Consider the following 11,479-nt stretch of genomic DNA (forward strand, 5'->3'; position numbering starts at 1 on the left):
GAGGTTTGGCAACATTATTTGTGGCCAAAAGAATTTATCATACATTCTGATCATGAAGCTTTGAAATATCTGAAAGCCCAATCTACTTTGCATAATTAAGCATACATTATTAAACATAAGAAGGGAAAACATAATATTGTTGTTGATGCTCTATCTAGGAAGAATATGCTATTAACTCAACTTGATGTTAAAATTCCTGGATTAGAGATACTATGTGATTTGTATGCGACTGATCATGATTTTGCTGAACCTTATCGCTTGTGTGCTATTGGTAAAGCATGGGAAAAATATCACATACATGATGGGTTCTTGTTTAGAGCTAACAAACTATGTGCTCCAGAATCGTCGGTTCCTTTGCTCTTATTGCAGGAATCTCATGCTGGAGGTTTGATGGGTCACTTTGGGCGTGAGAAGACGCTACTCATGCTAGCTGACCACTTTTATTGTCCAAAGATGAGGCGGGATGTGGACATGTATGTGAAGAGGTCCATTACTTGCCACAAGTCCAAGTCCAAGCTGAAGCCTCACGATTTGTATACTCCTTTACCGACACCTACTACACCATTAGTATGGATTTTTTGTTGGGTTTGCCGCGTACTAAGAGAGGCCATGATTCTATATTTGTGGTAGTGGATAGATTTTCCAAGATGTCACACTTTATTGCCTGCCTCAAGAGCGACGATGCATCGCATATTGCTAACCTGTTTTTCAGAGAGATTGTACGTCTACATGGAGTCCCAAAGACTATTGTTTCTGATCGTGACGTGAAGTTTATGAGCTACTTCTGGAAGACGCTTTGGAGAAAGCTAGGGACGAAGCTACTTTTCAGTACCACTTGTCATCCCCAAACTGATGGTCAAACTTAAGTGGTGAATAGAATATTGTCACAACTATTGAGATCCATGATGAAGAAGATCCTGAAGGAGTGGGAAGAGTGTTTGCCGCATGTGGAGTTTGCTTACAACAGGGCGGTACATTCTACCACAGTGTTGTGTCCCTTTGAGGTGGTGTATGGTTTCAAACCCATTACTCCGCTGGATTTGTTGCCTCTACCCGTACATGAGAGAGTCAATATGGAGGCATCTAAGAGGGCAGATTTAATGCGAAAGATTCATGTGAAGACTAAAGAGTTGATAGAGAAGAAAGGCAAGAGCAATGCTGCAAAGATGAACAAGAAGCACAAGGAGATATTGTTCAAGCCTGGTGATATGGTCTGGGTACATTTTCGCAAGGATAGGTTCCCGAAGCTGCGGAAGTCCAAGTTGCTTCCTCGTGGTGCTGGTCCTTACAAAGTGCTTGCCAAGATCAATGATAATGCATACTCGATAGATCTTCCAGTTGATGAGTTTGGTGTCAGTAATTCTTTCAATGTTGCTGATTTGACACCATATGACGGAGAAGACCTTGGAGCGTCGAGGTCGACGCCTTTTGAAGGGGGGAGATGATGAGGACATCCCTACCACACTATTACCTCCATCATTGCAAGATGAAGATGATGCTGCTGTGAAGCTCAAGTCCAATAAAGTTAGGATTGGACCAATGACACGAGCTCGTGCGAAGCTACTTAAACAACATGCGAACTTGTTCCTAAGTGATACTTTGATCGATGAGAACTTTATACTGCCTAAGTCGTATTACTTATGTATGATCAGGTATGAAGAGGAACCAAGCATCGCACGAGGAGGAGAGGAGCAGCCGGATGTGAAGCTGGACATGGAGCTGGACATGAAGACATCCCATGGACGCGCGAGGGAGCAGCCGGAGGCATGCGCGAGAGGAGGAGATCTTCAGGCCGGCGCCAGGCCCGGTCAGACCGGCCGTGGCGCCGGACCACCCGGTCCCAGCCCCGGTCGGCCGGCTCCCATGCCGGATCAGCCCGGTCCAAACCGGGTCGCACGCTTGTGCCAGCCGGGGCGTATCCAGTAAGCCTGGACGCTCCATCCGGTCGTCATCCGGTCCCTGGCCCGGTCGACCGGCTCCCAGACCGGCTGTGTCCGAGTCTATCTTGATCAGATCTATTCTCGGTCGGTTATTTTCGTACTTTTTCGACCTGAGGTCGTTCTGAACCCCTATATAAGTGCCCAGGACGCCCCCAAAGTTGATATAGACCACATTTAAGATAAAACCTAGTTCATAGTTGATTGCTTTGCAATTCTATTGAATCCCTACACCATATTACATTGATTTGGTGTAATTCTGAAAGTCTTGTGTGATCTGTTGTTCCATTGAGAATTAGAAGGTTGCAACTTACCGCTTCGTGGTCGGCGGCTACGTGTGCAAGTGTGTGGAGTTACGAATATCTTGCAGGGTTGAGAGTTGTTGCATTGGCGACAAGGACCAATCGAGAGATCTCTTTGTGTCATATAAGTTATCATCCACTTCATCCAGTTATCTCCGCTGTGTTTATCCCGTGATCATCATCACCACCGTTGCTTACTGAAAAGATCGGGCCACCCCTTATCACCCGTGGAGTCCCCGGCGGGGGTCGGGTACCCGTCGTACCCGTCGCTCCCGGGGATGGGGATGTTTTCTCCCCTGATTGCTTAGCGGGTACTAGCGGGGATGGGGACTTGCGGGGTTCGGGGCGGGGACGGCATAGTCATCCCCGGTCATCCCCATCCCCGTCGCCACCTTGAGGAATAATAGGTACCAAAGGAAAATATCATTGTTAATCATCAACACACATTCTGTTTGCACAAAGCCCCATAGGCAGGGTCGCAGGGAGGCAAAGTGTGGCCCATCAGCAGTTGCACGGAGCGGCCAAATCCCTGAGCGTGCAGCAGTCGCAATAGAATTAATTCCTTTAAGTAATTTGCGGCTTTGCGCTTTTGTAACAAAATTGTGGGGACAAGCAGGGATGGCCATATCAGAGAGCAGTGTTTTTCTAGTGTCACCGAGAGTCGTTGCACTCATGTTTGGAATGTGAGTTGCTCGGAATTATAATGGTCCATCTGCAAGTTTATTTCGTAGGAAAGTGCTGGGCGTCCCCCGGGGATCTAATTTCCCAGCCCCCGGGTCCCCAGCCATCGGATCGACATCATATACGGTCAGATTTGCATGTAGAAAAAAACACTTCCGGCAGCAAAAATAACACCCCGGCAGCAATTGTATGTAGTAAAAAAGGGTTCACCCATGAAACAAAAGAAAAAGTCTAATCTCGCCGTGAGTCTCGCCGGAGACCTCGTCGGAGACCCCGTAGAAAAGGTATTACGCAGATGTAGCAAAACCGCAAATAAATTGTAGCAAATTTTTTATTCATATGTTGCAAATCATCTAAGACATCAACGGAGACCTCGCCTGCAGCCGGCAACAGCGCCGCCCGAGGTTGCAGAAACTCCGTCCGGTGAGGACATCAACGCCAGAAGCCGCTAGTAGCAACCCCCTATGCCTATGGTAGCAAAAATCCACCCTCCGCCGGTAGCAATGCCGGACACCTTAAATAGCAAAACCATCCTCCGCAGGTAGCAACGCTGCAGGCCTAAGGCAGCAAAACTCCTAACGAAGCAGAGGAGCGCGAGATGGAGGCGGCATTGGTAGCATTGGTGGCGATCGCCTGTAGCATCGACACTAGTGACAACCACTAGTAGCATCCCAAATTGGCCTACACAGCAGCGTCGTCGACCGCCGGTAGCAAGGGTGCCCACGGCAGGTAGCACCTCCACCGATAGGAGGCAGCAACGGCGCCCTCAGTAGGCAGCACCTACGCCCACGGCGCGCAGCAACGACGGACATCGATAGTAGCACGTCCGCCAGCGGGAGGTAGCAAAGGCGTCCGCCCCGCATGCCGCACCTCCGCCCACCGCAAGCAGCGGTGGCGTCCGCCGGTGGTTCAGGGCGTGGCAGAGGATGACTAGACCTCCCCCGGAGCACGCCGACGACCTCGCCTGGGAGCACCGAGAATGGCATGGATGTCCCGCGGCAACCGAGTCCAGTCGTGAGAGGCGCTAAGATGCCGGCGACGCGGAAGGCGCTGGTAACCCCGCCGTCGCAGGAAGCCATGGCCGAATCTCGCTGGGCGGCAGCCAAACAGGGCGCGGCGATGACGACGAAGTATAGAGCCGGAGTTCCATGGCGCGGTCGAACCTCATGGTAAGGCGGCGGAGATGGAGGAGAAGAAGAGGAACGGCCAGGCTGAGGAGCGGCTGGAGGCGCATCCCCAGAGAGGAGCTAAGGAAGCGAGGGTGGCGCTCAGGCCGGCGGCGAGAGAGCCACGGTGGAGGACCCGGACTTGCGTGATGCGGAGGAGCGAGAAAGATTTTTCTTTAAGGATACGTCCTGGATAGACGTATATGAATCAAGAAGAGCGGCTGATAAACCATGTAATCTAGTCTAATACCTAACTTGTATACATACGGTCAGGTCATGTATAAACCTACCGTATATACCCCTGTAACTACCCTATATATATCAATATACGCCGGCCCTAGAGGAGCGCGGTTCATACCCTAATCAATCTGTTCTTCTCTCATGGTATCAGAGCGAAGGTAGATTTCCGCCCTTCGTCTTCCGCATCGCAGCATCGCTGCCCTACCCTAGATCATGTCGATGACCTCCGGCCTCTCGATCTCAAGCCCGCGCACCACGCTCTCTACTCCGTCGGCCTCCACTGGTACCACGTCGACGATGAGCGCCATGGCATCACGGATCCCGACTACGCCGATCTCCCTCGACAACAAGATCACGATCCGCCTTACTGCGGATAACTACCTCTACTGGCGCACCCAGGTGGATCCGATCCTACGGACGAATCTGCTGTTCGGCTTTGTTGATGGCAGTCTACCCTGTCCCGCCGCCGAGATTCCGAATCCCGCGGCCAATGAAGGTGGTGCAAGCCCTACCATTGCCAATCCTCTCTATGCTGCATGGCATCAACAGGATCAGGCGATTCTGTCAGCCCTGGTTGCCTCTCTTACCGAAGGGGTGATCGGCATGGTGATGCTCGTCCCGACGTCGCAGCAGGTCTGGGAAACCCTAGAGGCGAGTTTTGCCTCACAGTCCACGGCACGCGTCATGCACATCCGCGCCGAACTTGGCAAGATCAAGAAGCGCGACTACCCCAACGCCACTGCCTACTTCAACAAGGTCAAATCCTTGTCTGATGTACTGTCCTCCGTTGGGCAACCTTTACGACCGGATGAGTTCAACACTTTTCTTGTTGCCGGCCTGGACAGCGAGTATGATGCTCTCGCAGATCGCATCGGCGCTCGCCCTGTTTACGACCCACTGCCGGTCAGAGATGTCTATGCTCAGCTGCTCAATACTGAGCAGCGTGTTGAAGCTCGTCGCTCCGAGCTTAGCCTGGACAATCACCATGCCAACCTGTCGTCGCGGTCAGGAGGTGGCCGCGCTCCTCCTCGTCAGCAAGATCAGCCGCAGCACTTTGCACCTACACCTGCGCCGAACAGTAGCCGACAGCAAGGGAACGCTCCTCGTTAGCAGGACCGTCCTGCGGGTACAGGCGGTACCCGCCCAACTTGTCAAATTTGTGGCAAGCAGGGTCACGTCGCCTCCTGCTGCTTCAAGCGATACGACAAGAATTACCTTGGTATTGGCAATGATGGCCGTAACAAGGAGCGCCAACTTGCTGCGTTCTCTACCTCTACCACGGGATCTACTTCATCCTTTCCCGTCGACCCTGCGTGGTATGCCGATACTGGAGCAACCGATCACCTCACCAACGACCTCAACAATCTTACTATGAGGGAGCCATATCATGGCAAGGACAATGTCCAAACTGCCAATGGCACATTACACATATTGGTCAATCTACAATTCCTACTTCATCACATTCCCTACGTCTTAGAGATATCCTCCATGTACCCTCTGTTACTCGCAATCTCCTGTCAGTTAAACGTTTTTGCTATGATAATAATGTTTACTTTGAATTTCATCCTTGGTACTTTCTTGTTAAGGATCGGGATTCCAGGGAGGTTCTTCTTAGAGGGGGATGTCGTGGTGGTCTCTATAATCTTGATCTGTCTTCAATAAAGCAAGTCTTCAGCAGTCTCAAGGTTTCCCGAGCTCAGTGGCACTTGCGTCTAGGACACCCCGCTACTCCCATTGTTCAGCATATTTTACACCGTCATGAGCTTCCATCGATGTCAGTTAATAAAGATTTAGTTTGTGATGCCTGTCAGCAAGGCAAAAGTCATCAGTTACCTTTTTCTTTATCCACTCGTGTAACCACTGCACCTCTTGAGATTATATATTCAGATGTTTGGGGTCCAGCCCAAGTTTCAGTTAGTGGTCATGAATATTATGTGAGCTTTGTTGATTCTTATAGTCGGTTTACCTCGCTCTATTTATTAAAGCATAAATCTGATGTCTTCAAAGTCTTCCTTCAGTTTCAGCAACATGTTGAGCGCTTACTTGGTAGGAAGATCATACATGTTCAAAGTGACTGGGGTGGTGAATACTATCGCCTCAATCAATTTTTTGCTGATATTGGCATCACACACCGAGTCTCATGCCCCCATACACATCAACAAAATGGAACTGCTGAACTCAAACACCGCCATATCGTTGAAACCGGTCTTACTCTATTAGCTCATGCTAGTGCGCCTTACCGTTTTTGGAGCGACGCTTTCACTACTGCTTGCTTTCTTATCAACCGTCTACCTAGTCGTGTCATCAACATGCAAACACCTCTAGAACGTCTACTAGGCGAAATTCCTGATTACACATTTCTTAAAGTGTTTGGGTGTGCCTGTTGGCCACATCTTCGCCCATACAATAATCGCAAGCTACAGTTTCGCTCCAAACAGTGCGTTTTTCTTGGCTATAGCTCCTTACACAAAGGTTATAAGTGTCTCCACATTCCTACCAATCGAGTCTATATTTCTCGTGATGTTGTTTTTGACGAGACTGTTTTTCCTTTCTCTCAAACTACATCCTCTTCTACCGCTCCGTCGTCATCCAACTCTCCACCAAATCCTGACCAATTTGTTGATGCTGCATATACTCCATTGCTTTTGGCTAACCATGGTGCAGGTTCGGGGCGTGGCGCTCGTCTTGAGTTACTTGATGACCTGGATGCTCCTCCTACTGCCTCGCCTACTGGTGATCCGGGTAACGCTGATGCTCACGTCGATCGCATGCATGGATCGGACGGGCATCATGCAGAGCACCACCCCCCGTCGCCTAGGTCTCCTCTCGGCCTCGTTCGCTCCCCTGGTGGCCCATCCTCGCCTGCGCTGGCCTCGTCGCCACCAGCGCCTACACCTGGCTCGGCCTCGTCCTCTACTGACGTGCTCGACAGCACCTCCCCATCAGCTACCAATACGGGCTCTCCTGCTGCACCGTCCCATCCTGCTGCTCCAACAGGAGTTACAACTCGCCTACAGCGTGGTATACGCAAAGAGAAGATCCGCACAGATGTTACGGTCGCCTGGCATACTATGCGCAAGTCTGATCCTATGATGCTCACTACAGAACCGTCCGATTACCGTATTGCGCTCTCCTCGCCCCATTGGCGTACTGCGATGGAGAATGAGTTCAATGCTCTTCAGCATAATCGGACTTGGCGCCTTGTTCCTCCTCAGTCTGGCATCAACATAATTGACTGTAAGTGGGTTTTCAAGATCAAACGTAAAGCTGATGGGTCTATTGACAGATACAAAGCACGTTTGGTTGCAAAGAGGTTTAAGCAACGCTATGGATTGGACTATGAGGACACGTTCAGCCCGGTGGTCAAGCCTACTACCATTCGTTTGCTGTTGTCCATGTCTCTCTCGCTGCGGTGGCATGTTCGTCAGCTTGATATTCAGAACGCCTTTCTCCATGGAGTTCTTGAGGAGGAGGTGTTTATGCGACAACCTCCAGGTTTTGAGGATCCCTCTCGTTCTGGTTACTTGTGTCGTCTGGACAAGGCTCTCTATGGGCTTAAGCAAGCTCCTCGTGCCTGGCATGCTCGACTCAGTTCGGTTCTCACTGGCCTTGGGTTTACTCCCTCTACAGCTGATACATCTCTGTTCATTCTGCGGTGTCCCAGTTTTACTGTTTACATGCTGGTTTATGTGGATGATATCATATTGGTGAGCTCCTCAACTACTGCTGCTGATCGCCTGGTTGCTCAACTTGGGGCTTCCTTTGCACTCAAAGATCTTGGTTCTCTTCATTATTTCCTTGGAATTGAGGTATACCCCAAAGGACCTGGTCTTCTATTGAGTCAAAAGAAGTATGCTACTGATCTGTTGCATCGGGCGGGACTTCAAAAGTGCACTCATGTGTCCACTCCTCTGGCCTCTACAGATAAGCTCTCCATTACAGATGGTTCTCCTCTTTCCGCCGCAAATTCTACTCGCTATCGCAGTATTGTCGGAGGCCTTCAATACCTCACTATGACACGGCCAGATTTGTCCTTTGCTGTCAATAAGGTCTGTCAATACCTTCATGCTCCTCGCTGCACTCATTGGTCGGCGGTCAAGCGTATTCTACGCTATGTCAAGGCTACATTGTCACACGGCTTACTATTGTCTCCTTACTCCCCTACCGTTCCACCTCTTTTGTCTGCCTTCTCAGATGCGGATTGGGCTGGTGATGTTGATGACCGCCAATCCACGGGGGGTTTTGCCGTCTTCTATGGAGGTAACCTCATCTCATGGAGTGCTCGGAAGCAAGCTACAGTTTCCCGCTCCAGTACAGAATCTGAGTACAAGGCACTTGCTAATGCTACTGCTGAGATTATTTGGGTACAAGCTCTACTTGGTGAACTTGGTATAATACAGAAGAATCCACCCGTGCTATGGTGTGATAATATTGGAGCTATGTATCTCTCTTCCAACCCGGTTTTTCATTCACGTACTAAACACATTGAGATTGACTTTCACTTTGTGAGAGAACGGGTTGCTCAGAAGATGCTCCAAGTCAGGTTTATTTCCTCCAAGGATCAGCTAGCTGATATATTCACCAAGCCATTACCGTTGCCATTATTTGAAGCTTGTAAGCGCAATCTCAATCTCTCTGGAACGGTTGAGATTGAGGGAGGGTGATAAACCATGTAATCTAGTCTAATACCTAACTTGTATACATACGGTCAGGTCATGTATAAACCTACCGTATATACCCCTGTAACTACCCTATATATATCAATATACGCCGGCCCTAGAGGAGCGCGGTTCATACCCTAATCAATCTGTTCTTCTCTCAGCGGCCTCAAGGCCGAGATACAACACGCTCGGGGCACAGACGCCCACGGAGCGCAACCCCCCTACCCCCGGAGGGAGGTAGCACACACACCTAACCGGACTACTCGTGACATCTCCACTTATCCACTGGCGCAAGGAATCCCCTGAAGATCTCGGCTAGTCTCCACAGCTCCGCTTCATCGGAGATCCTAGAGAGCACCGTGGACTTGGAAGGACCCGGACTTGCGTGATGCGGACGAGCGAGAAAGATATGATGTGCGGGAGTTGGTCGCGAGCGAGAAGATAATGTGAAGACGTGGCAGTTTTCTGATCGATCGTTTTGTTCCATCGGACGGAGCGCGAACCGGAGGTTACAAGCGAACGCAGCCCCCAGCTGATCCAAATCATTTTCCTATTTCGTAGACTTCCAACACAGCAAAGTTGCATATGCTGTCCACTCCGCTAGCAATCGTGAAGGATCATGTAATCGGAACCCTCTACTGGATCATACTTCACGCGCATTATAGCTTTAGTTCAGTAAACTTCTTGGCGTATAGATTCGACGGAGCCAAAAGTGCATTTATTCATTTAGAGCACATGATAGAGCAGCGGGATGGAGTATTAGAGCAAGTACAATAAAATTTAGTCAGCTTTTTTTTTTTTTTTTGCGAATAGGACACTGGCATTAAAAGAAACACCGAACAGTACAAAGCAGCTCAAGAAAAACGAAAATTACAACGAGATCCTTGAGAAGCCCTTCATCTTCAACCTCCAGACCGTGTCGACGGCGCGCCGCCGCTGCCGCTCCTCCCTGAGCTAGCCTGACGTTGTTGATTGCGGACGGGAAGTCGCCGAACGGGTCGAAAAGACCACATCCGTCCCGGAGACGAAGAAGTAGGATGAACTGCCGATGAAGCTCCTTGACGATCTGAAGATCCCCACAGCCAGACGAAATCCTCGAAGACCACACCATACCCACAAGCTTCTCGACGTAGCCGTCGAGATGGGGTTGAAGCCGGGGAAATATTATTGCACGAGGCGCCGCCACCACCACCTGAGCGCCGCCCCTACAAACAGAAGCCCTAAAGACGGGAAACGAAACTCCCAAAACTGGGAAACGGAGCCCTCCCGCCGACGAGGGCCGCGATCTGCCCCACCTCCATGGCCCGAGGGCCACAGAGGCGGCCAGATCGGAGGCGGCCGCCGACGGGAGGCAAATAACCCTAATCGCCTGAGCCCTGAGGTCACGCGCGAAGAGTTATAACTGTAAAAATTTAGTCAGCTAACTATAAGAAAAAAATATTATATATTTGCTTAGTTGAAGGAGAGAGATTAAAAGTACTACATTTTTATAGCTTACTATTGTACTACATGCTAGTTGTAAGTTGACTATAAATAATATGGCAAGCTGTTATAACGGGTAGGCTACACTATTGTTCTTACTTCTAAGAGGTGTGCACTGATGGAGCGGGCATGCGGCGGAGCTGTGCATTGAGGCCGTGAGCCGGAGCGACCAGAGGACCACGACGCACGATCTGGATGGCCAATTGGCTATAGGTAGGTTTAGAGCATTACAGGCAAAGTGGGCTAAAAGTACATCGCTATTTCCCCAAAGTCTGGTCTAAACTGGCCCATTTTCCAGCCAAAAGACATACACTCAAATCTGATGTTGCTATCAGCCAAAGGTGTTCTCCGATACTGCTTGTAAGACTCGCAAGTCGGTTCACATGACTCCTGCCAACCGGGCTTGGTGTTTTCTGTCAGTTCCAGGAAGAACATTGCAGTACCAACGTCTTCATTCAGGCCTACTTCTTGCAGCTGCCAGGATTCGAGTTCATCCAACGCCGAAACCTGAAACTTTGCTATGATTGTTCCGTATGCATAAACGAATGGTCATATTTTGTAAAAATATCTACATATTTGAATATCTGCATAAACTACTTTGATGATTTTTTTTACATGAAACTGCAGGGCAGCCACCCTACAACAATAGTAAATAAAACACAATTGTACACGCAAGATTACAATCGTGCTAGATTCTCTCACTTGCTGAAGGGAAGTGAGAGTACATCAAAAATCAGTAAAGCATACATGAACATGAGTAGAATGGAGTACTGATAGTTCTCGGCTTCAGGGGTGACTGAAACTTTTTTTCGATAAAGAGGGGTGACTGAAACTATCTGTACATTCATGAATTCTAGGTGGTGGTCTATCAAAGTTTGCTGGTTTCCAACATCTATAAACGCAAAGATATTGAAATGATCCCAACTTATTTGATACAACCAACTATTCATACAACAACTTTCAATACTAGTTGTTTGGCTGGTCGATGAATTATTAATGTGGAGTTAATT

At 49.5% G+C, this 11,479-nt stretch overlaps 1 protein-coding gene across 1 annotated transcript; it reads left to right on the forward strand.

Moving 5' to 3' along the window:
* The first annotated feature begins 4,632 nt into the window (after positions 1-4,632).
* On the forward strand, positions 4,633-5,436 carry LOC139832408 (uncharacterized). Its single transcript, XM_071822162.1, has one exon. It carries the CDS (start codon positions 4,633-4,635, stop codon positions 5,434-5,436), a length of 804 nt encoding a protein of 267 aa, XP_071678263.1.
* The last annotated feature ends 6,043 nt before the right edge of the window (positions 5,437-11,479 follow it).

This window comes from Lolium perenne, chromosome 6 (genome assembly GCF_019359855.2).
Source record: "Lolium perenne isolate Kyuss_39 chromosome 6, Kyuss_2.0, whole genome shotgun sequence".
Lineage (NCBI taxonomy): Eukaryota > Viridiplantae > Streptophyta > Magnoliopsida > Poales > Poaceae > Lolium > Lolium perenne.